This window comes from Passer montanus, unplaced genomic scaffold (genome assembly GCF_014805655.1).
Source record: "Passer montanus isolate IOZ18808 unplaced genomic scaffold, ASM1480565v1 scaffold36, whole genome shotgun sequence".
Classification (NCBI taxonomy): domain Eukaryota; kingdom Metazoa; phylum Chordata; class Aves; order Passeriformes; family Passeridae; genus Passer; species Passer montanus.
In genome coordinates, this window is record NW_024368374.1 from 6,008,392 (window position 1) to 6,034,847 (window position 26,456).

A 26,456-nucleotide genomic window follows, 5' to 3' on the forward strand; every position below is an offset into this window, starting at 1 on the left:
TGCTGTGCATCAATATTTAGCAGCACACGCTGAGGGTCTAACTGGCACAGAATTCAGTAGCAAGAGCAGTACCCAGCTTAAGACCCTTCTTATACTTTATTTTATTTAAATCTCTTTTTGAATGCTTAAGGAAACAGCAGCTAAAAAGATTAATGCCCCAATGGCTGAGTATGGTTATATCCATCCTATGGCCAGACCATCTAACAATCTCTCCCTGCTGTTTATGATACAAGAGAGAGATTTAACCATGATCACAGTGACCAACCACTAGCTGCCATTCCCAATTCAATGCACGATGAGGCTTCCCAGCCCTCTGCTCAGCAGAGGAGTGACTTTATCTTCTAAGCTTTCACTGTTTGGGTGAGAAAGTTGTTTCCTCAGAAGCTGAAGGAAGCTCAGAAACTGCCAGCTCCTGCAGAACTTGGCTGTGCCCAAAATACAGGAGTTAAATCACTATCACTGATATGGAAACCTGGGTGCTCTTGTCCCTTGGAATACTTGATCTTTCATCAGGCACAGGGGCCTCTGGTCCATTAGGCAGGCAATGAAGGAAACATATTTCTATAGCATATTTCTATAGCACCAAAGGTTTCTGCCAGTCACCCTGGGCGCACTTTTCATCAATAAGTGTTGTTTTCAGTGCTGCTGGAGTGCGACAATAAATTGATTAGCCTCTTTAAAATTTCTCATAAAATTGTATTAGCAAAACGGTAAATACATGACACAGGGATCGTAACCACGGGATGTTTACATAATGCCCACTGTGGACAAGTACTAAATACCATAAAAGACCCGAGACCCGCCCCATAAAAAGTCTGTGAGTTCTGGCTCTCAGAAGGCAGCTAGAGCACCATTATTGTTGCTGTTGTTCCTCCTCCTCTTCCTCCTCCCCATCACATTTCAGCTTCAGAGCTGTGAACTTTGCTGGTGGTTATCGCAATTCCTATCGCTAGGCTTCCGTTGTCAGAAAAGAGTTGAGCCAGGGAAGTGTTCAGCACAAGGCAATCGCCATCTGAAATGACAGAGTCAACACACTCCAGGATCGACCTGGGGGTCGCCTCCCACTTGAGGCGCCTCTGGTTCCTGTTGAGCTCCAGCCGGTAGGTGAAGTTGTTGGCCTGCGTGGGCGTGCCGATCAGCATCATCGTGGCGAAGAACTGGGGGTGGCCCTCGTACTTCTCCTGCTTCCTGAGGACCAGCAAAAACTGGTGGCCAAGGCAAGAGTGCATGATGATCCAGTCCGTGGGTGCGGGCAGGTGCATGTCCGTGGCCAGGAAGACAATCTCTGCGCCCTGAAGGATGTTGATGCGGTGGGTCTGCCTCAGGTGGGACACCACCACCTCCAGATGCCCTTCCCACGGGCAGGAGAAGAGCGGGCACGTGCAGGGGACCAGCTGGGGGTCGTGCACCGCTTCGTGGTGATGGCAGGGAGGAAGGATGCCTTGCTCTGTGGACGCCTGCGCAGCTGCACAGCGGGTCGGTGCATACTACGGGAAGAGAGAAATTAAATGTGAGAGCGAGTGGACCAGAAACCAGTGCAGATGTGCAAGGTGCAGACCCCACAGACATCAGTCACCCATATTCCACCTAAAGCAGCACAGTGGGGGTTCAGAGAACTCAGCACACCGGGGATCAGAGGCAGTCCAGACCTGGATGTGCACAGCACAAGGAGATGGCAGTTGCCTTGTTCTCCAGGAGAGCAGACAAACTGTTTGAGCCATGATAAGACACTTCAAATGAAAATGATGTATGTGTTTAAGGAGCAATTTCATTAGTTCAGGGGGAAAAATCTGATTAAAAAGAAAGAACAACTCAACAAAGCAAGGACAGCATGGGGCATTTTATACAGTTAAGAGTTGTGCTGTTCAGAACAAGGGAATGAAATATGTATGGCATTGTTATTCTTTAATGAAACATACGGGCAAATACAGGCATTTTTCCTGAAACAATAGGCTTTATTACACCCATAATTTGTGAAATAAATGTCAGTTTTTATTGTATATGATACCGTCACTATTTTTTTGGTCAATGTATTTGTGCCTAATTGATGCTCTTACTACCATAAATCTTAAATTGCTCTCAAAGGTGGTTGGATGGCAGATTGAGGGCATTTTTATACTAAAGTAAATTTGGATTAAGATAGGGCAGCTCGCTAAAAAGGCAGCAGCTCTTGCAGAAGAATTCCACATGAGGACTAAAAAGCAAAGTGTTCTGCCTCAAGAGGATATTGTTGAAGAGAAATAAGTCTCACTCAGCCGAAAGTGTATTCACATGTAATGCTATTCAGGAAGAGTTATGTCTCTCCACAGTAACTGTGTGCATAGACAAACCCTAAGGCACAGGCATGGTGGTCATGATTCATCTTACCCAATTTTAAGTATTTACTTCACCTACCCAAGACAGAAACCTGGTTACCTGGGACTGCCTCTGCAGCCTGTAGAGTGAGGTAGCCCTTAGAGTGCAGATCTTGGCTGAAGTAGTTCAGCTTCTAAAGGTGACACCAGCTGATGCCAGAGAGGCTGAGATCCAGTCTGCCTAGCCGTGCCTAAATTTTAGCTGTTTAAGCATTTTTTTTTCTCTCTGAACTCTCTTATAAAGGTGCATCTCTTACATCCACTAACGTCCCTTACAGCAGTATGTACATACATATATACATATATATATATATACACTTTGCTTTAACATATGCCCTAGGAAGATTAATGCAATTCCCTAAATAGTGTCCCACACCCCCTTATTTTAACATATGTACCCAAAATGGCATGAACTACATTATAGTTCTAACACTTAACAGTTGTTCTCCTCCTGCCTCATCCAATTCACATCAGATTTAGGATTTTTGAGCAGAGATTTGTTTTATCCAGGGGCAAGCCTAATCCTATATAATGGGTGGCAGATTTGCTGCAAAGGGTGTGTTGTCTTGTCTTGTTATGGATACCATGAAAAGGTTAATTACAGCCTTGCTGTAAGCAGTTTTTCCCACCAGAACTTGCGCATTTCTTTACAGGATGTTTTGGAAGGCAATCTCTTGGGCAAACTGTCCTAAATCTCAGATCAGGGCTTCCTTGCCAACCAGGATGACAATTCCATCCATTTTCATTGTGTCAGTAGCTGCCAAAGGTTATGATGGATAGAGCAGGGTTGTGATTGCTGTTGCTGTGAAATTCATGGCTCTTCCCAAGGCACTGGATGTCAAAGGGAGCTGTTTCTTCTTTTTCTGGCATTTGATATGAAGAATAATTGACAAATTAAGCCTTACTCTTGAAACTTGCAGTTTTTTCTTTTGACAATTATAACTTCAGTAGTACTGTTCTACTTGTGCCTTCTGCATATTTTATTTGTTTTGCTGTATAAAATTCAAGAATATAAACTTTTGGAGAAGATAATGAATTGAGGACAGATAAATGGCTATCATTGTCTGGGAAATAAAACAGGTCATTATAAACTAATCAAGGTTTGTGGCTTTAGCTGCCTGCTTATCGCAGTGGGATTACTGGTTCACACTTAATTCTACATTAATTTTTGCATCCCATTAGGATGAAAGTTATGGTTAATTTAAACTCTTTGGTAAAGGAGGCTACTGCAATGGCAGATCATAAAAGCCTTTAAAAAAATTCCTGAAATGCTAATTGCCTCATAAAATGAATTCTAATCTCCCAATCTAATGCAGTGGGTGTGAGCAATTACTTTCTCTCACCAAACTGTTAATGCAAAATTAGTGATTATACTAATTAAAACTAATGAACTCATACTCACATGCTGATAAACCTCTCAACCACTTGACAAGTTCCAGCCTTCTATCAGTTTTATTTAACTCCCCTTTTGGAAGATGAATTTTAAATTAACCTCTTGACTAACATTCAAAATTAGGTTTTGAAATTTGAAGCTTTATAGACTATGAATAATTCTTCTCCAAAGATTACCAGAGTAAGAGAAACCATTTCCACTGAGGATGAAATTGAATTTAGAAATGCATTCTCCTAATTTGAGAAACATGGAGAACAATGGTAGCTCATCCATCTAAACTGCATCCAAGGTAAGAAAATACAAATATCTTCAAAAAAATTTTTTGACAAGCATGTCTCTATAGCTCTGGAACTGGAGAAATAAATTACAATGAGCAACATATACAATATTTTTGAGTGTGTGCACATAATTATGAATTTCCTTTTACAACTCACATTTCTGAAATATTTCCACAAACCACTTCAACAAAGGATTTCTGGTCTAACTTTGTTCATTTCAGGTTTATTGAAAATTCTGGAAACTCAGTACAAACCACATAATCTATTTTTATGCTTTGACTTGGTAAGAACCATTTTCAAAATCTCATTTCTGAATTGTTTTATATTCCTGTTTCAAAATTTTAAATCTATAGTATTTAGAAAGAAATTTTTAATAATTCCTTGTCACTTTTCAAAAAAAGTCTCAGAGAAAAATATTATTTTAGATTTACTTTTGAGGTGTGTAAGTGTAACTATCGGGATGTTTGTGCTCTTGTTGGTCATTCATATGGCTGTGAATTGAAGTGCTAAAATTGAAATGCAAAACAGGCAAAAAATGGTCACCTTGAGTGTATTTAAATGCTTGAATAAATATTTATGAACAATTTTTCCATGTTTAAACTGCTCTGGTATTTACTTTCTACCGTTTATTGCCCAATTACCTAATAAAATTAGATTTATTATATTGTTGTGTCAGTCCAGTATTATTCTCAATTATCTATTATCCTGTTGGCCAATTTCAGTCAAATTGAACTATGGGATGGAATTCTCAAATGCTTTAATTTTCAATCATTTCTGAGAGAACAGGCATCAGGGTAGAGCAGGATGACCCTTTCATGTCTCCAGGGAGGAACAGCTGGCCACGTGGGCAGTATTACATTGACAGACAGGAGAGAACCTAAACAATGGCAGTTTGATCCCAAATGGATTATAGACACCAGAGAACTCACATGAGACAGTGTCTTTATGAACAGGAGAAAAGGCTTCAGCCAGAGTGCTCCTCATTAGATGCAACATAATCCCACCATGAGGCACTAAACCGCAGGAAACCAGGCTCTGCTGCTCACAGAAAAATTTCTTTTTAATGATGCAGCTTATTACAGAGCACTTCTTTTCAAGACCAAGTAACTTGGCAAAGACCAATTTATAAGCACATGGTGCTTTTCTTATGGAAAAAAACCCCCAACCAAACCATGACTAGATTTGGGCTGGGACACAGGGTTTCTGCTCAAAATGCAGCAAATTGCTTTAGATGTGACACATTTGTTCTACCTTTGATGTTTCAGTGGTAAGTCCCTAACTCTGAAGATTGTCAGCTCCTTTGACAGCCCATGAAGAGTCCTGAAGTGCAATTCACTTGATTCCAAGTGATGCTGAAAGAAATCCCTCTGGACACCCTCTCTACATGCAGACAGGACCAAACCCATCCTCAGCACAGACCCACAGAGGTTTAACTGGCTGCTGGACAAGAAACAGAAGGACAAACCAATTTTAGCCAGGAAAGAGGTGTACCACAATGGGCTTCTCCTGCTGTGCTGGAGACAACACAGCCCACAGAGAGAGAAATGGATGCCTGTTCACATGAGGATGTAAGTCTGTGCCTCCCTACCATCATTACAGTTCCAATGACTTGATGGAAAATTCAGGGGAAGGATGAAGGGTAGATGCAAGAGTTAAAGACCTCCAAGAGGTGAAGAATACACAAACACATCTCCAAGTCTGCAGCTGCAAAGCTGAGGCACCCACCCAGGAGAAAGGGCTTTGCTATTGCCCCTCATGCTCTGAGGGACCTTTTGTGCTTGAACTAGTGAAGTCTTTAGATCAGCTATGGTGAAAATAGTGGCAACAGAGGCAGCAATCCACGCTGCACCTCTGCTGGCTGAGGTCACGGCCCTGTGGGGTGCAGGCAGTAGATACAGCACTGTGCCTCAAGCTGTGCTTCTCTGCTGCACATTGGCACAGCTTCAGCAGGGAGAGCAAGTGCAGCTGCTGCCCTGAGCAGCTAAGTGAGTTGCCATTGAAGTTCTAACTTAAAAATGGTGAATTTGGTCAAGATAAATCCCACAGAGTGAGGGAGAGTTGAAAGCAGTGCTCCTATCCCATGGCAGAGGGCCTGGACACTGCTGACCTAGAGTATAAGGAGGGTGAGGAGCACCACCACATTGTAGAAGAGTAAACACTACTCAGGTCTCCAGAGTAAAGGTTAAGTGTCACCTTTCAGCACTTTCCAGTGTTCCTCAGTGTTATACTGGAAACCTGGATGCCTCATTCATACTTTTACCTGCTGTAATGCACATAGTGTGCAAAAATCAGCCTTTCACATCCCTGCGAACAGTGTCAATGTGTGCCAAGAACATTCCAAGGAGGGAGGACAGGGATTGGTTCACTGCCCAGTAAAAAAGTGTTTCTGACAGGAAAGCAAGTGCTGCAAATAACCATCTTTTTCCAGACACTTCACACCCATGCAGCTGCATTTTCTCCAGTGGTCACACACACTTTGCAAACACATCAATTCACCCACTCTCTGGGCTCTTTGCTTGGGGCAGTCAGTGGTGTGGTCTGAAGGCCACCACAGTGGGGCTTCTGAGCAGGGGCACACAGAAAACTGCAAAGATGAAAACAAAGCCATCACACGTGCCACCCAGCCCAAACCAGAAGACAGCGCTCCCTCTCTATCGCAGTCCAACCTCAGCACACCCTGAGGCATTGCAAACTAATCCTCCTCCCAAGAGGAAATGACTCCTTCCATGAACCCAAACCCTTTCCGCTTCATCCACAGCTCTCTGGCTGGATTGCAGGAGAGCTGGTAGGAGCTGTACATGTTCATGGCAGCTGCAACCTTTGCTGGGAGCCAGGGATTGAGAGGGGCTGTGAGCACAGCTATGAGCACACCCCCTGTTACAATCCCACCAACCTGCCTGTGACAAGGAACAACAAGGGATGCGCTCTGTAGGTGTGTAAGCAACTGGAAATGAGCAGTGGAAACTCAGTGGATTTTTGACATTGACCTAAGGATTTCTGCAGACAAGGAGGGACCTGGGCCTGCAGCTGTGAGATTGCTTTGAGTGAGCAGCTTCCAGGGTCGTCAGCAACTTTCAGCAACCATGGCAACTTTTAGGGTTTCTGCTGAAACAAATCGGCATTTTCTTTGCCAGTGAAATGTGCCATTTATTCAGTTTTCTTACTGTCTTCCTCCTATTTCTTGGCTTCTCAGGGGCTGACTGCTTCTTCTCATCTGTATGGAAACTGTCTCCAGTAATTTTCTAATCCTCAGTTTCTTTCTGCCTCACAAAAGCTTTGCCACCCACTAACATCCACCTCCAGGTTACTTACACCCACCTCACAGGGACAGAAGCTCAAAAGAACTATAAAGGTGACATGAAGAAAGTAGTGAGTCTTTTAATCCTAGTCTTCATTTAATTTATCTTCTGCTCTTTTTTAATATGCTGATGAGATTTTTTTAAGTCTTTCAGATGAAAGAAAAGAGAAGAAAAAACCTCCAACCCCCTCAACCTATTTTGTCAAAAGCTGTACTTTCATATCTGAAATTAAGAAATCCAAGTCAGGGATCATGTTGGGGATTTATTTAAAATTTTAATTACACAAAATCCTGTTCATTATGAATGCATCAGTTGAATTTCTTAAGTACTGAATATTAGTTGCAGCTTTGGCAGTGGAAGGATTTGTTTTCCCTACTATCAAATGGCAGTGAGAGGACAAATTCAAACTCATTTTACTAATCTCACTTTGCAACATAATTAGGCGTGACTTGGTGACACAGCACACGGGATGTGTTAATGGCTGTCCTCATGCTAATTACACACCTCTGACTATGCAGAGAAAATGCAGCTTTAGTACATGCCTATGGTGTACCACACACTTCTCTCTATCAGACGACCCCACATTTGAGATGAATCCACATACATACAAAGGTATTTTGGAAAAAAAAGCATTGGTTTTTGGTAGATCTAGCAAATTTATGATTCGTTATTTTAAATGTATCCCAGGTGAAAAGAGAGATGTTACTCTCAAAATTAATCACTTGCTTTCTATTAAAAACATCTTTTTTTCAGCATTAACTGTCATGGACTCTTGAAGTGCAAGCAAAAAACTTCAAGAAATTCAATCTTCTTCAATATATTGAAAACAATGTAATTATGATGAAATATAAACAGGATCCACACTAAAACATTTCAGTCCATAGATGCTTTCTGAGAGAGACCTACCAGAGTGTGGACACTGGCAGGATGGAGCCGGGTCACACTCTCCAGCTCTCCTACTTCAAACCTAAGTTTCATGAACCCATCCAAGCCCAGATGGGCACCAAAACTTCCTGTGCTTCAAACTGAAGGGAGATGCACCACCCTGATGACCCTCAGCCAAAGCTGCAGCAGGGTCATGGACACCCAGGAAAACAATCCCAAATTTAGCTGCTGTGTTTGGTGGATCTCACCTGAGATCACTTTCTCTGCTGTCTTTGAGAAATAAAATAGACTATCAGATGCAAGCAAAACCATGTGCATGGGCAGCTTCTGGGCATCCTGTGCATGCAAATAACTGCATCTGGCAGTTATTTGCTACTCAAAATAAAAAGCTAGGCTGGAGGGTGGGACATGCCCTTGGGATCTGATTTGCAACTTGTACTCTCTCTGCTGCATTTTAGGGCTGGGTGCAGTGCAGTGAGAGCAAAGCACAGCAAAGTGTATCTCATGCTGCATTGCAACTGCTGATGCACTGGGGTGTGCAGACATTTACCATCTTCTCTTTGGACTAGAAGATTTTATGTCTTGATTTAAGCAAGGGTGACGCCTCCAAATGCCATCCCCTTTGGCCACACAAGGCAAGTGTCAGAAGCCAAGGCACACCCTATCAGCTCTTTCTCCACAAGGGCAGGGTGCAACCATTGTTTATTGGCAGCTTGCTCATGAGACACTGCTGATCCTGGCTCTGGGTGAGGGAGTGAGCAGCCTGCATATGTACAGTAGAGATAATCAAAAATGCAGAGTTATCTGGAGATTTGCTTCATCTTTTATCCACTTTGTATTTTGGATAAAGCCTGTTCACAGAATGCAAAACCATTATAGGCTTTAATTAAAAGCAAAGTGATAAAGCGTCCAAGCTGTGTCTGCTCTAACTGATAGGGAAGGCAGAGTTCACAAGAGCCTTATATCTGACCTGTTGATTTTGTGGTTTACATTCACACTAAAAAAGAAATTAATATGGAAAAGAATTTGAAAAAAAAAAAGAAAGAAGAAATGATTGCCCACTGTGCTCATAAACTCAGCAGTTCAGACTGCCTCTAAATTACTCATCATCTGATATTCATTTACAAGTTACTACAGTAACAGCGTGTCTCCAAGAGAAGCAGATTTGCTGGTGTCATCTGAGATAATTAGACCAAATCCACCCTGAGACAATTGAATTTCTCCCCTTCCATCAGACAATCTCCAGCTATCACAATTATATGACATGTAAGTCCATTAACTGCTCTTTCAGAGATGCACCCCAGGAGTGCCAAAGGATGGCACAAACATTACTGGTCTCCTGGCAGGAGAGAAGGGATGAGGTGGTGGTTGCTGAACAAGCCCACAGTCTCTCTTGGTGGGACCAGTGTCTCTAATCTCATCTATGCATCCCTCCTGGCCAAGGATTTGCTCTGTGGTCTGTGTCACACTGCTCTAACAACTGTCACAGGGCAATGTGCAGCTAAGCCTGTGCCAGACTGGCCACAGTGGAGTGCAGACAGTAGGCTGGGGCCAGGTAGGTGCAGTGAGGAGGGAACACAGGGCTGTCAGTGCTGTCATCCCTGTCTCCCTGTCCTGTCTCCATAGGCTCTGCCTGTGCCTACACCTCTGCAGCAGTCACTGACAAATGTATGAGCCATAAAACACTCCATATTTTTAGTTAAGACTTTCTCCTGGGAGCTGTTTCTGAGGAAATGAAAGGGTGTCTTAAAGTCATGTCTGTCTCCTTCTTGCTGAGGCATTGCTGGTACCAGCAAGCAGTGGGCATGCCAAACCCACCACGACGGCCTGGTGTGGTGGGATCATGCCCAGGGTATAGAAGAGGGGAAATAAATTGTTTCTAGCTTAGAGTAACTCTCTATTCCCCTGCACGTCTCTGCCCATTCTCCACAAGTGACTTTCAGCTTGCCCTTGCTCTGGGTACCTTGCAATGTAAGTGTGGCACTGAAGGAAAAGTCTCCCTGTTACAAGACAACCTAAAATTCATCCTTTTTTCACTGTCAGATGAAAGTGTATTTTGAGTTTGTGTAGTCAGGCTTAAGAAAGGGGAAAAAAACCATAAAACAACCCAGAAAATCCATGTGGGCTTTAGCTTGGGCATGGAAAGCAAACAGCAAGTCTGGGTAAATTAATTTAGTTGGTGTAATATATGCAAATGCTTCATTGACATATTCTTTGTAGTAAGGAAAGGGGCATTTCTCTGGGAACATTTGTCTTGTGTCTCAAATATTCTTTTAATTTTGTGCAAATCATAGCCTGTTCCTTCTTCATCCTCCCCCTCAAATTCTCAAAGAATAGTTCTTCTAGAAGTTTTCTTCATGTGGGGAGGATACAGGTAGAAAGAAAGAACAGAAAGGGAGGCTCAGCTTAGCCTGAGAAAGCAATGTTCCATTGCTATTAATAGACCAAAAATTTAAAAGGTTTTGTTAAAAAAAAACTAACAAGAAAATGAAAACCAAAATCCACAGCAATGTTCTAATTTAACAATCCTGCTTACAGAAAACTACTGTCTATCCTGTTCAGGAGAGGTCGGGTCAGTCAGTCTCTGTGTTGTTCCTCCTGCAGCTCTGCTGTTTTGGGGGAGAATTTGGGGGGTCCCCTGTCACCCCCTAGCCTGCTGGCACCTGCCTTCAGACCTTGTGTGCCAACAGCAGGAGGGAGTGTAGCACCACCGAGTCACAGAAGGTTTGGGGTGGAAGGGGCCTTTGCAGATCATCTAGTCCCAGTGCCCTGCCATGGACAGTGACATCTGTCACTAGACCAGGTTTCCCAAAGTCCCATCCAAACTGGCCATCAATAATTCCAGGGATGGGGCATCCACAGCTTCTCTGGGCAACCTGTTCCCCCATCTCACTATCCTCACAGTAAAGATTTTTTCATTATGTCTAATCTAATCTTGCTCTCCTTCAGTTTAAAACTGTTACTTCTTGTCCTGTTACTACAGGACCTGGTAAAAAAAAGTCTCTCCATCTCTTCTATCACCCTTTATAAACTGAAAAGCTGCAATCAGATCTCCTTGGAGCATTCTCTTCTCCAACCCCATCTCTTTCAGTGTGTCTTCATAGGAGAATTGCTTCAGCCTCTGATCACCTTCATGGCCCTTCTTTGTATCTGCTCCAACAGGTTCACATTCATCTTGTGCTGGGAACCCCTGGAGCTGGATGCAGTATTCTGGTTAGGGTCTCACAAGAGCATAGGAGACAGGCAGAATCACCCCTTCTGACCTGCTGGTCACATTTATGTTTGTACAGACCAGGATATTGCTGGCTTTCCAGGCTGCAGGTGCATACTGGGGAGTTGTATCTGATTTTATCTGGACAGGTACTCCCAAGTCCTTTTCCACAGGACTGCTCCAAACCCACCCATCACTCAGCCTGGATTAATACCTGGCATTGACCTGGCCCAGGTGCAGGGCCTTGCACTTGATCTTCCTGAGATCCACAGGGCCCTGCTCCTCAAGCCTGTCAAGGTCCCTTTGGATAACGTCCCTTCCTTCAAATGAATCTGCTGCAGCACTCAGCTTGATGCCATCTGCAAACTGGCGGAGGGTGCACTGATCCCACTGCCTGTGTCACTGGTGAAGACATTAAATAGTATTTAATACTATTAAGAGTATTGGTCCCAGTATGGGACCCCTGTGGGACACACCAGTTTTTACTGGTTTCCACATGGATATTGAGCTGTTACTCTTTGGATGCTGCCATCCAGTCAATTCCTTATTCATCTAACAGTCCATTCATCAAACCCATACCTCTCTCCAACCTAGAGGTAAGGATATTCTAGGGGATGGGATCAAAACCCTTAGGGAAGTTGAAGTAGACGGCAGTTGTAGCTCTTCCCTTGTCTGCTGATGCAGCCACTCCATTGAAGAAAGCTGCCAAAATAGACAGGCATGCTTTGTCTGTAGTGAAGCCATGGAGGCAGTCTCTAATCACATCCCTGTCTTCCATACGTTTTGGCATTTTCCAGGAGGATCTGCTCCATGATTTTACCAGGCATGGAAGTGAGGCTGACTGCTTGGATATCACCAGGGAATGACGAGGTTGTTCATGGGGAAAACTGGCACGATCAGATGTGAGAGAGCCATTACCCAGCAGAGCTGCACTCCCTGGAGTCTAGTTATTTTTAAAGTCAGACATCCATTAGCATAGACAATGCAGCTCTGGCTGCAGCACCACAGGCTCTTTCTATCAGCTCTGGTCTCTCTGCTTCTCCATTCTAAAATTTCCTATTTCAGTGGAAATAGGAAATTTCCTACAGGGAAACAGGCGCACCAGGAAAAGGAGACAGAAGACCACATTTCTTATTCAAAGCCATTTTCACTCTTTAATGTCCCCCATCACACCCTCACTTGTCTTGTGGCAAGGTTTTGTTTTAACTTCAGCCAGGTCCTCCCCATGCTGGCAGCTTAAAACATGTTCTTATAAACTTGTCTGGCTGTACAACTTGCACATATTCTATAACTTGCACATCACAAAAGTGAATAATTTTACAACTATTCTGATACATTTATGGGTTTTGAGGATCTGACAGTGGGATAGATTTTTAAAATTTATTTTCAGCTTCCTATAGAGAGCTTTTTAGAGAGCTTTCTGTGTGACACGTTATTGAACAAGATGACAGACCACTCATTTCATCACATTGAAGGTGTTTCTGCCTTTCTTTCCAGATAAACTTCTCTCCTTCTTCCCAAAGGGCTGCACAGAGGAAGCAGGGATTCTCAGGGATGGGACACAGGGAACATCTGCTCTCCATCTCTCACAGTGCAGGCAACAGCCTCCCTGCCCTCGGGAGGTGCCCTCAGGCCACTGAGGTGTCTGCTGCCATCCCTGCAGCCCCTTGCGATGTGACCCTGCAGCGAACAGCATGGCTTTGCTGCAAGGAACTGCATCAGTCAGGGTGAGCAATATATGCCCTGCTGGTTTCAGATGGAGCTGGGAGAGCTCTGGGCAGCCCTCCGGGATCAGGCTTAACAAGCAGGAATGGCTGTGTGGTGTTTTGTGCAGTCCGTCTTGCCAAAAGCATGAATAATGTGTGAAGTGACTGCTGGAGGGACACCCACACTCCCAGGAGGAGCCACTCAAGTGTTTCTACAACTTTACCAGCAGCTACTTGCTCGGTGAAGGCTGTTAGGCACCTTCATGCCCTTGTCAACAGAGCTTCCATCTGTTTTTAAAACCCTTCATTTCCCTCCTTTGCACCCTATAAGTATGCAGTGATGGTTTACGCTTTAAATTCCAACTCCACAGTGAGTCCATGCTTATTCAGAAAAACATCTTTTAGACCTACAGGGTTTGCAAAGACTTCAGGGATAAAGATAACAATATTCAGCTGAGGAAACACCTGTGATAAGCAGATGGCTAAATTTTGGGCAGGATTTGCCTCATCTAAATGTATATGTCTAAAAGATCAACATGTTCAAATCTGACCTACTCATCCAAAGCTCCCTTAATAACAGAGATAAGATGTACCTTCACAGAGAAATTCATCACCCCTATCTTGAACATGTCTATCTTCCTGAAAGATGAAATGACCATGAGCACCTGGAGGAGATGTTCACTCCTCTTCCTAAGCTAGAAGTGGAGCTGGGGTCACTGGCCCAGAAGTGGGCACCAGGCTTGCCAAGTTTCACCACGTTCAGTAGATCAGCAGTCACTCAGACTCTGAGTAGCAAGAGTATCAGGACACAGCCACTGTGATGTTTAATGGGTGATTATGAGCTGCCTATTTGCCTAATGCAGAAAATCTCTTGAGCTGACACATTTTCTTCTCAGCTAAGGGCTGGTCATCCTAATTTTCAGGCAGCTAGATTTAACAGTGAAATAAAACTAATTTACAGCTCTTGCCATTAGGAGGACAAATTTTCTTCTCTGTCCTTCGGGTGAAAGGCACTATAACAAATGAATGATTACTGACCCATGATACCTATTAGAGATTGCAGTTGGGTCATCTCATTTGTTGTTTTAACACAAGAAATTAAGAGCCTAGCAGGGCTATGGCAAAAATTGAATTGATGATGAGATGAACACTGCCTTTACCAGAGGCTCTTTCTGGAATTCTCTTTCTGGAATTATCTGTGGGAAAAGCCCAGTGACATCAGGACCTCCAGCTGTGGGCCCAAATTTTTTGAGCCTAGTAGGACTTTCCACTCACACAGACTTCCTCCCATTGCTCCCGTTGCACCTGGAAGTGCAGTCCAGCTGCCAGATGCGGAGCAGTTAGGCATGTACTCACTTGGCTCTTTTCCCTCTGTTATTGCCTGCAGCTAAACTGCCCACCATTCTTTTGAATCAAAAAGAGGTAAGTGCATAGGACAGTTTCCTCCCAACAGCAGCCACTGTGACAGATTCCTGTGTTCTTAGTCTTATGCTGATTGAAAAGCAGTCTCTGCTGGCAAGTAACAAAGCCAGTCTCCTTCAAAAGCATCCTCAGTGCAGGGAAACCAATAGCTTCCAAGTTTTAGGGGAAATATTGAAGAATGTCATGGATAACCTAGCTTTGAGCTGTGTGAAGGCAAAATTAGACTCTAGAATTCTGCAGAGTCTCAAACTCAAGACACACGTGCTTGGCTTCTTCTCAGCCCCTCCTGCCACTAGACAGATTGTGGGGCCATCCCATCCTAGTGGCTCAGCACCACAAAACCCATCCTGGTCTAAGCCTGTGCTCCAGCTGCACCCTGGGTCAGCCTTCCCTGCTCCAGCAGCATTGCTCTCCTCCTTACAACCTCCCCTGACTCTCCAGCCTTTCCCCATTGCATGACACAGTGCCCTGGCCTTGTCTCGTGTACTGAAGGAAAGAAAATTCTAATAATTGCTGCTACTTAATCAACTAATAGTCTTTGGTTGACTTCTTGTTCTTTTTTGTTCCGGTCCTAAGATGGAAACCTGTCCCATTCTCTTTCACTCCCAGAGGTCTGTCCACGCTCTGTCACAGGGTAAATCTGCAGACACAGAAAGTACCATCTCTACTTTGCTTTCCACATGAGCTTTCTCCCCATTTATTTCTGCTGCCTGTTTTACATGAAGATCTGCTTTAGCTTTTGGGCTTGCTCCAGCACCATTCCCTAAAATTATATTAAGTATTGATTGGTAACAGATATATTACAGGGCAATGCTACTGAGGATACATTAAGTAAATGGAGGAGCAGGCCCATGCTGCTTTCTTCCTTTTACCAGAATGGCAATCATCAGCAGCAGAGTTGTGCAGGGTCTGCAACAGCTGTGGCTTGAACCAGCCAGAGATCATCCAAGTTAATAGACTGTGGAGAAGACTCGGTGCTGTGTTAAATGCTCTGGGCCTGGTAGTGCCCTTGGGTACAGAGTACATAGATGGTCTTGTGAAATTAGAATTGTTTAAGGAAGAAACTCTTGTAATTCAAGGCCCCCTAGTATTCTCATGATCTGTCATACTGATCCATGTTTCATTTTCACTTATTACTGCTCAATATTTAATTTCCTTTGTACTTAGAAAGGTTCCAAGACCAGGTGACAGTGACGGCTGGCTACTATTTTTCAAGTAATGTAACTCAGGCAGTGAAGTAGAAAGGACATTATGAAAGAAAACAGCAAAGGTGAGGCATAGTCACAACTCCAGGAGGTGGACATTAAGGTGACCCTGGTAGAAGATGAGAGGAGAGTGAATGTTTCAGGATGAGAAACTGAGGTTAAAAAGAATGTTAAGAAGAATTCTTTGCATTAAAGCAGGGAGCACGGTAATCTACAACTCCTTATTAACAGTCACATGTGAAAATGAAAATTGGTCACAGTGGTGTTAACCTAAACTGACTTGCAAATGCCCTTTTGCTGGAGTTCCTTGATATCAAACCATACACAGGCGACTGTAGTTAAAGGAATGCATGCGGAAAATTTAGAAAAGACTGCATAAAATAGCATCAGGATTGAGGTAAAACATCTGTAGCCAAAGAGTAGCAGAGCTACAGCTAAAATTACTTCCCAGTTTGGTCTGGCATTGCCCTGATTCTGTTTTCACTTGGCTATTTCTCTCCACTGCCTGTAAGGGGAGTTGAGGGTGACTGAGCTGCACTCAGATGCAGATATCAGGTTTTCAGTTCTTATACTAAGGTGAGATGAATCCCACTTTGCTCCTGCCTCTGAGCTCCTTCATAACCTTCAAGGCTTTTGAGTCTTTCTCTTCCTGATCCATCTATCTGGCCCCACACTGGCTCATCCCTAATTTATCAGCAGAGACTACCTTTATACAGGTGAACAAAACAAAGCAGGAATAATTTCCTGGCCCTGAGATGAAGTGGAACATCTTTTGTCCATGTGGTTTAATTTACCATTCACACAGAGTGGCCTCTTCCTTGTGTCTGGTGGAAACAGCTCCTGGTCTCTCCAAGGCAATTAAGGAACACGCTTGCTGGTATGTGCCAAATCTGGGGAGAACGCTGCCCATCACACTGCGTGGATAATTGCAAGTTGGAGTTGTGGCCTTGGCCTGCTGTGGTTTGGTGGATAGAGCCACATCTGAATTTCCCACACCCAGAGGTTGTTCAGCATGTGCAGGCGAGAGGTAAAAATCCACATCAGGGGACTTTGTGTCCTGGTTCCCAAGCCCTTGAAGGTTAATGGCTGCACAGAGACTGACAGCCTTCAGGGACTTCTTTTGATACCTTTCCTAAGCACTTGGTCATTTGAAAGTGAAAATAATAAGCACTTTCCTGAAAGTGCTTTTTCTTTTGGCATCTCATGTCAAGATGCAGTTACATGTCAGGTACGTGTTTGTTTTCATAGGGCACTATGTAAAGAGCCTCTCTTCTTCAAGTGCACATTTTGTCAGCAGCTTTTGGACTGGTTTCAACTCCTCAGCCGTACTGCAGCCCTTCTATGTCTAGGAGAGGGCATTCAGGTTTTACCTTCCCTGTCAGCTGCAGAGTCACACCATTTTGCAAACTGCCCTTGAAATCAATGCAGTTGCTGTATTAGAAATACTTAGCACATAAATTGTAGGACATGAGGCAGTGTGTGTAACAAGGCATGATAACCATGCACTGAACCTGCTGTACAAGCTCATTTCAAAATCTAGCACACACTCCTTGCTCTTCCACTTGCTTGATTCAGAGCCTTAAGGAAGGGCGTGCTTGTGAGCATGCATTGCTAACCACATCCCAACTCCAGTCAGTCAGAAATGGGGCTGAGCTTTCTCACATGCTGTATTTTTTAATGATGATGTTCCTGCTCTGCAGGCTTGATATTAAAATGAACTTTCCCACCTAATTTTTTCACTTTCACCTGAATCTGAGGATGTTACTGACTGGGAATAGTTAAAGAAAAAAAAACAACAGGAATGGAAGTGTCACATCCCCATCTCAGCAGGTGCCTCTGCAGGACTTGATTGTGTCCACAGTGATAAACATCTTACCCTAAGGTAGTGAGCCAGTGAGGGGAAGAACGGGAACTAACTGTGCAAGTTTACATATGCACAGGCATTTGATGGAAAGGATGCATCCAGAATGATTTCTGGTTTCCAAACCTACCAAGAAAGGCTACATCTATGCATGTAACTATTAAAGGTTTATCTTCTGTTTCACAAACCCGAGCCTATAAAAAGACAAACTCATTTACCAGGGAAAGACTTTCTATGCAAAAACTTAAAGTCTCCTGAAATGTGCCAAATTGATTTCTTCGTCTTCAGGCAGGAATATCAATTAAGCAGAGGTTATGTCCTAGCTTAAAAGCAGTGTGAGATTTATGTGAACAATCAGTTTCAGCTACAGGGAATTAATTTTAAGTGTATACTGTAGTCATAGGAGTGCATTATTTCCTTTCATGTCATTTGTTTCCTGCTATTGGCACTCTGGAGCAAGGGTATCTCAAGCAAGCTTGGCTTCTCATTATATATCTGAATCCCATCCACACAACTACAGACACCTGGAGAGGGGTCACATTCAGCTGAACATGCTCAGCTGTGGGCAGGTGACACCATGATTCAGTGGAGGCACCTCAAGGTTTTGTAGACATCGCTGCTAGCAGAGCTGCTGCTCCAGGGAGAGGAGCAGGTGCTGAGTGGCCAGAATGAGTCTCATTTGCACTGGAGTGGTACATTTCTCACTTGGCTGCTTTACTGTTGTGCCACCCTCATTACTTCTGCTATTGGTTTTTCTCCAGCTTTGAGCATAACAGGTACCTTGAAAAAGCACTGTACAGGAAGGGTGAATGGCTGTAAACCCAAACTCTTAGCAGAACAAAGCCAGGACAGCTCCACTGCAGCCATTCCACAGAGCTGAGCTGCTAGGAGCAGGAAGACATGGGGACAGCAGAGGCTTTCACAGTTTGTATGATGACGTGAAGGAAGATAAATTTAGGATTGAGCCCTAGTTTCTGTGGATTGTGTTTTACAGGAGAGAGAAAAACCAGGCTGTGGTTCACTGTTTCTATAAGAGACATAGGTATTGAATCACATTTTTCCTATTCCAAGATGCTTGTATTTTTGCCTGCATGATGACCTTGCTTCAACAGAAAGAGTGGAAGGTGATCCCTGCTTCCAATCTGTTCTACCACTAGGGCACTCCTGTGGGAAGTAGCAGATTGCAGCTCCCTCCCTTTTGGGAGAGGTTTCTTCCTTGTTAAGTTGCTCTGTAAACAATGGATGAAACACAGACTGAAAGCTGCTGCTAGGGAGTTGTGTCTTCTCCTGTCCTCTAGACTGTCAGTCTGTGTTGGGTACACCCACAAATTAAATACAGGATCTAGCCCATTGGGGAGCATGGGGCTATCTGATTTTGCAGCCAGGGAGGTACAAGTGGGAAGTGCAGAGCTGAGCAAGATGGTCTGAGGACATCAGCCCAGGGCAAAGAAACACACTGGGCACATTTACACTTTTTCAGTGGCAGCTTTGGTGTACAGGGATTCTTAATGACTCCAAGTGGTCAGGTGAGTCATTTGGAGTCAGAGACCAAATAGCATCTAATTATATCTTAGGAGCTGAATCCTGCCCTGAGTCCCCAGCAGGTCATGTTCATGAACAGGTAAAGAAAATAGCATCATTTTCTCCCACACTGGCTAAGCCAGCATCCCTCATGGGAACTTATCCACCCCCTATTTACTGGGGGACCACTGAAAACCTGCGATATCTCAGTGTATTGATTACAGAGAATTGCTCTGCTCTGTAGGGACAGGTAGACAGTTAGCAACCACAGGATACAAGAAGCAAAACACCGACTTGGGAAGAGATAAAATCCTAGATGGCAACAAGGAGATTTGGAGACTGGAAGCTCAGCAGCACTGAGAACATGTCACAAGTGCAAACCTTCCTGCCTCGGTGGCTGTCTACTTGCCCAGCAAGGACTCTTCAGGTGTCTGATGGAGGCACTGAGTATTCTAGTGCTTAGTCTGGCAACACATTAAATCCCAGAGATCCCTTGTCTGTTTCAACCAATAAATGACTGTGTTATACTTCAAAGTTGTGGATATCCTGCTTACAGAATCTCTTTGTGCATAGCAAAAGGTGCCTGAACAAAGTGACCTAGAAAAGGAGGGCTGCTGTTTCTTCTCCCCAGTACATAAAGCCATCATGACCAATAGAAGGAAATACACTTTCTTTGTTCTTGTTCTCCCTCTGAATTGTTGTCATCTCACCAGCTAATGAGCATGAAACACTTCCATTGTTATTTGCTGGCGTTGAAGTTTACCACAAAGGCATATGGATAAAAACCACAGCCAAACTTGTATTTCAGCTGTACACAAGTAGAAAGTGATGTATGTAGCATATCACAGTGTGGACTCTTTTTAAGGGCAACAATTCAGATTTTAGTAAGAGCTGCAGCAAAAGATTTTTTGAAGATATGAACCATTCTAGTAAGTGGAAAGTGACAGTCTACTGGACTAGTGTTTATGATGTCAAAAAGAGAAATCCGGTGGTTAAAGATTTTTTTCTGTCTCAGAGTTTTGAGATCACTGAATGGGTTCAAAGACAACACATTTGATCCACCTTGCCTTGCATCTGAGCTTCACAGACATCTGATCATTACCTAGTCAATACAGGATCTCCCAACAGTCAGAGTGAATAGCATGGACTCACCTTGTGATCTGCTTTTGCATCTGCTCTAGGCATGCCTGTTTCCCTCCACTGGGTAAAATGGGGTTCTCCATTTAGTCAGGCATTCTTTTATATTTGCCACCAGAAAAGAGCAGTGTGCAAGAAGCGAGGAGTCATTGAGGGTGTGGAGTGAAATCAAATAAGGAGTACTGGGTCCAACTTGGATGGAATTAATTTGCTTCACAGAGACCCTTACAGTGCTGGACTTCGGACTTGTGACCAACAAATCTGTGATTTGAACACAAATCAAAGTGTTGGTCAAACACAAACATTTTAGTTATTGCTTAGAAGTTCTTGCACAACATCAAGGTTTGTGTTCTATCACTCTGGTTCCCTTCAACAAGTTTATTGGGGTTGGTTGAGAACTTTGGAAGGAGCACAGCCAGGACAGATGGCCCTGTTGATCAAATGTATATTCTGGAATGTTATGTTAATCAATAAGTCGTGCAGAGGGTATTCTTTTCAAAGTAGTCTTTGCTTGGAGACTGGCTAGACACTGGTCAGCTGGTGGGAGGTGGCAAGTGACTGTATTTGCATCACATGTTCTTTGTTTTCTCTCTTTTTTCTCTTACTAGATTATCTTCATCTTAAGATCTGAGTTTTTCTCACTCTGTTTCTTTCCCCCATCCTGCTGGTGAGGAGTGAGCAAGCAGATTGCAGGTACTTAGTTGCTGGACAGGTTAACTTACCATAGAGGACAAAAAAAAGCCAGAGGTAGAGCAACTGCAGTAGGAATAGAGTAACACCATCTTTGAAAATTAGTTTGTTTGTGACATCTGATGGGGAGCTACAGAGGAGGCACATGGTAATTTACACCCCAGGGCCAGATGAGAGTGCCCATATGAAAGCTTAGCAGTGTTTCTCTCCACCCAGGCCTGCTGTCAGAATGCAGTAGGAGTGAAGTGATCAGCTCTTTAACCTTTCCATATACATCCCTGGTGTGAAGCTGTCCCAAAACAGAGCAGATGTGGCCTGACCACAGGTACTTTCAGCATTGCTTATGCACGTGTATCTTCTCTGATGGGCTTCATCCTACAGCTCTGCCCTTTGCCCCTGCTGCTCTCTCCCCACTCTGGCTCTGAAACTCCCATGACCCCATAGCCCATAATGACCCTCCAGCCTGCAACTCGCTGCCCATGACGTTCCCTCTGCTTGCAGCCAAATCTTGGCCCACTGGCCAACACTGCACCAACATATCTTTAGAACTTTCTCCCTTTTTTGGTTGCTATTATTATTTCACACAGGTTCAACAGGGTGTGAGAGCACGCTGGTGTTCTCTGAACTTAGGCTAAACTTCTTTATGACTGCTTTAACTTCTTGTCTGGTTCTGTGTGACACTAAACGTTTAGGAGCTCTGGCAACCAAACCTGTTGTGCCACCACTTCTGCAGCTTGCTCTCAGTTCACTGGGTTTCTTGTGGTCCTCCACTGAGGTGAAGCTGAGATAAATCAGATGTGATGGGTGCAGCCTCAGTGACCAGGTTTGGGGATCTCTTTTTGTAAAAAGTGCGCTTGTGGCAATGTGGCAGCCCATTGCTTCCAGATAAATGCAGATAAATAAGGAAAGACTAAAGTGGGTTGCCCTCCCCTGCCTCAGGGTGTGATGAAGGACATGGCATTAACAAGTCTGCTCGCTGCCACAATAACATTTCTGAGCACGGAGCCAGCACTGGCACCCTCAATGTCTCCTTTCCCTACCTCCTCAGAGACAAATTGACCCTGCCTAAGTAAGAAAGGACTTTCCTAATCACATTAGAATCAGTTTAGATGGCAGAGAGGGTAACAAAATTAGAGCTTTTAAACCATTATCTCTTCTTAATGAACATCTGCGTTGATACAAGCCCACGGAGAGTTAAGGAAAGCTGAGCTATGTCTGATCTCATTACAGCTTTAAAAAACAAAATATGTGATGGAGAGCTGGTTCATGGCTGTAAGAAAACCATCAGTCTTTTTATAACTGGCAAGAAAGGGCTCTGCTCAAGCCCAGAGTGGCTATATTCTCATTCTTGATTTAAAAATAAAATGATCTTTGATGCTGCAAGTCTTTTCCTAGGTCCCATATGCAAACTAATATAATACCTAGTCAAGTAATGTGTCTATAATTTCATATTATATGTGTCATGCCATAGTGTTTTAATCCTGTTGTCTGCCTCTTGCTTGATGCAATAATTGTTGTAATATTTTACATAATCAGAATTAATATGTTGTATGGAGATGCCAGGGAGCGTGTCTGATCTGCTTGCTACAACAGCAATAACTGAAGTGATATTGTTATTGTACTCAGAGGGAAACATGAGCTCTGCAGAAAAACTGGACTGGATGAAGCAGAGAGCAGGACTGGATTTTGGCTAATGTCACACAGACACCTGTGTGGGTGGGTATGCAGTGGTCAGGAGTTTTACTGTCTAATATGTTTTTCTTAAAAACAGTAGATGGAAACTGTTCACATATTTCTTAGAACACAGGATTGTTTAAATTGGAAAAGACTTTTAAGATCGAGTCCAACCGTTAGCCCAGTACTGCCAAGACCACCACAAAAGCACATCCCTAAACATCACATCCACATCTCTGTCAAATATTTCCAGAGATGGTGACCCAACTACTTCCCTGGGCAGCCTGTTCCAATGCTTGTCTGTCTACCTAGGGCAGAAATTCTTCCTGCTATCCAGTCTAAACCTACCCTTACACAAGCTGAAGCCAATTCTTCTTGTTCTGTCTCTTGTTACCTGGGAGAAGAGACTGACCCCCAACCTGGCTACAACTTTATCATAAATTAGAAAGAAAACAGGACTTCCTGTTGACTTGTCAAAGTATAATTTACTGTTAAAATCCACCCTTCTTTTATGCATATATATACATATGAAAATAAAACTCCTGATGTTCTACACACCTGAACAATCAGCTCACTCCCTGGTTCTTTTTGCACCACCCTAGCTACATCTCTCCAAGGTGAAATTGCTGCAGCAAGAGCTATTCCTAACCAGCTGAAGAAGAAATTTTTATTTAGCTTTAGGCAAGAGGTTACTTCCCATCCCTCTTTTATTTATACATAACTCACCAGTCTTAGATGTTGATACTGTTCAGACATCACTTCTGCAACATATTTATGTTGATGTGTGTAAGGGCATATGTGCTGCACACAGACACACACATCTCTTTCTTTCCTCCAATTTGGCAGAAACTAAGTCTAATTTTGAAATGTCACACCTCACGTATAATCCCCCAAAAGAGTTTGCAATGCAGATCCCTTCAGCAATCTGGTTCACAGCACATCCCTAAAGCCAGTAATACTGGTAACAGCCTGAGATGGGAGAGCAAAATCTTTTTAAGCCAGCCTCACCACTGAAGTCTTTTATGAAACTGCTCTCTCCATCTACAGACATTTAATTGCTACCTAGCTTTTGGCCTCATTAAATTCCAGATAATTAATCCCCAAGTACTAGATATTCACTCTGCCCCCAGACACTTCGACAGGTTTTCTTAGCAGTGGCCCTGAAATGATTATTTCCTGCTCTGAGTGCTGAACATGCTGTCTCAAGCAGTTTGATGCATGCCCATTAACAGCACACCACTTGGCTACAGTAAGAGCAAGAAAAAGACAGGAGAAAAGTACAAGCCTTGCAGTATCATCAAAGTTTCTGTGAATTCAGGTGATGAGAAAAATGCAGATTTGTCTGCTTCCAGGACAATTACCCTGTTGCTCTCCAGGGAGCTCAGTTTGCAGAATGGCCAGAGTCAGGCTGAGCTCCAGAGCTGCTGCCATGCACCTCTCATGCCCTGGGATTGTTACCTGCCCATCCAGAGGGGAGAGAACAAAACCCAGTCCCTACATTTTGGCATTGAAACCATCTCCCACTCAGACTGTTCATTCTCCAGTTCTGATTCCAAAGTGGATAAAACCTCTAGGAAATGAGCACAATGTTCTCCCAGCTGTAAACTTTGCAGCAATTTAATCCTAAGTATTTTCTACCACAGACTTAATTCAATCAAAACTTCTCTCTTCCTCTTAAATAATCAGCAGAAGGCATTTGTTGTTCAAAAGGAACTGTAAACTTTGCTGCAATTTAATCCTAAGTATTTTCTACCACAGACTTAATTCAATCAAAACTTCTCTCTTCCTCTTAAATAATCAGCAGAAGGCATTTGTTGTAAGTCTCCCCTGCATGATCAGCAGCAGCAGAGGCACAGCAGGAAGGCAGCATCCCACAGGCACTCCCCAAGCACTGCCCTTGAGGACAAACAGAGGCATCTTGCATCAAATTTGCACTTCTGCCCTCAGGCACTCAACAGTGTCTTCTTTTTTTCTATTTTGTTTGACAAGTTTAGTACAATCTTGAGATGATGCAGCACAGACTTGAAAGTAACTTTATTTATTTTCTGGATTGTTTGTGCTAGCAAAACAGCTCTGACAAGAGCTGGGACATTCTCACAAAGCCCATGGACTTTGGGGTGAGATAAAGAATAGTGTTTGTCCTTCAAAGGACACCTTTCCCACCATATAAATGTTATCAGCTTACATTTGCTTTTCTTCTTTTTTAGCACTGTATTGCTGTTTGTTGTATGAACAGGTGCCTGGATTGATTATCTCCAAAACCAGAATAATTAATGGCTTTCTGTAACTTCAACATCAAATGTATTTTGATCAACTTCAAAAAAAACCCCCTTCTTTCAGCTAATGGGAAGTATGAACCTCTAAGTGCTGAGCCCGTGAGACTTTCTCTGACTTCAGAGGAGATTTCATCTCTCATTCCACAAAATTACTGAGAACATCTCAATGAAAAGAGACTGGAGTTTTCTCTTTTCTGTGTCCTAGATCTTGCTTTAACCTCAGAAGGGCCTTGGTTTTTCCAGCTCTAAAATGCAGGTGACAATATTTATAAGCCAACTGGGAGTTTCTACTTGAGGGACATTTTATGGAAGCCTAGCTATTTGCCAAAGACAAGCATGATATTTTCCAGATCAATGAGCCATGGATCCTATACTGCAGGTAAAAAAAAAAAAAAAAGAACAAAAATATCTAGTACCAGTCCCCCGATATTTTCCAGATCAATGAGCCATGGACCCTATACTGCAGGTTAAAAAAAAAAAGGTACAAGAATATCTAGTACCAGTCCCCTGAAACAGGAGCTTCAATGCTTAATTAGCACAGAAGTAGCACTCAGGCATTTTAATTCTGCCAGGCTGGCAAGGCCAGGGCGAAGGCAGCAGAAATCCCACAGCTGATCCCCATGATGCAGGGTGACCAGGGCTGCTCCAGAAACCTGCAGGAGCAGATGTCCTGCCCTCTCCTGGATGGGGAAGCCAGCTGGATGGGTCAGCAGGTGACTGGGGGAAAAGTAAAGGAGCAATCCAGCAAAATGGGGCAGGGGCAGAAAGCAGCATCTGCCTGGGAAAGCAGAGGGGAGAGCTGGGACTCTGCTGTGGGGTGGGTGGTGTGTGCAGACATCGCTGGATTTACAGAGTGCTGAAGCATCAGTCAGGAGGTTTGCAAGCTGGGGTGACTTTCACAAAGCCTCAGAGGGCAGAAAGTGCTGATCCAGCAGTCAAGATGAGCTGTATCTGCACCTGTAAAAGCTGGTAGGGAGAAGAGCACAGGGAGAATGGGCTGTGCCATGCGGAATTTCAGCAGTCCAGGGCTGCTCCAGGAACCTGCAGGAGCAGATGCTCTGCAAGGAGAGCACTCCCTGCCCTCTCCTGGATGGGGAAGCCAGCTGGATGGGTCAGCAGGTGACTGGGGGAAAAGTAAAGGAGCAATCCAGCAAAATGGGGCAGGGGCAGAAAGCTGCATCTGCCTGGGAAAGCAGAGGGGAGAGCTGGGACTCTGCTGTGGGGTGGGTGGTGTGTGCAGACATCGCTGGATTTACAGAGTGCTGAAGCATCAGTCAGGAGGTTTGCAAGCTGGGGTGACTTTCACAAAGCCTCAGAGGGCAGAAAGTGCTGATCCAGCAGTCAAGATGAGCTGTATCTGCACCTGTAAAAGCTGGTAGGGAGAAGAGCACAGGGAGAATGGGCTGTGGAGGGAGCAGGCTGATGTAGTGAACACCAAGGGAATGTAAGCCGACTGCAAAGCTATACCACACTGATACAAACCTTGCTGCTATTTTGTTAACACTCAGGAAGAAGAAAACACTGAACTGCCTATCCAGCTTTGC

At 43.8% G+C, this 26,456-nt stretch overlaps 1 protein-coding gene across 1 annotated transcript in view; it reads right to left on the reverse strand.

The window, feature by feature from the left end:
• Positions 1–754: 754 nt before the first annotated feature.
• SIAH3 (siah E3 ubiquitin protein ligase family member 3) overlaps positions 755–26,456 on the reverse strand; it is a 42,370-nt gene continuing 16,668 nt past the window's right edge. The window contains exon 2 of the mRNA XM_039716740.1: positions 755–1,487. Coding sequence (XP_039572674.1) covers positions 894–1,487 — 594 coding nt within the window. The 3' untranslated portion in view covers positions 755–893. The remainder of the gene's footprint in view (positions 1,488–26,456) is intronic.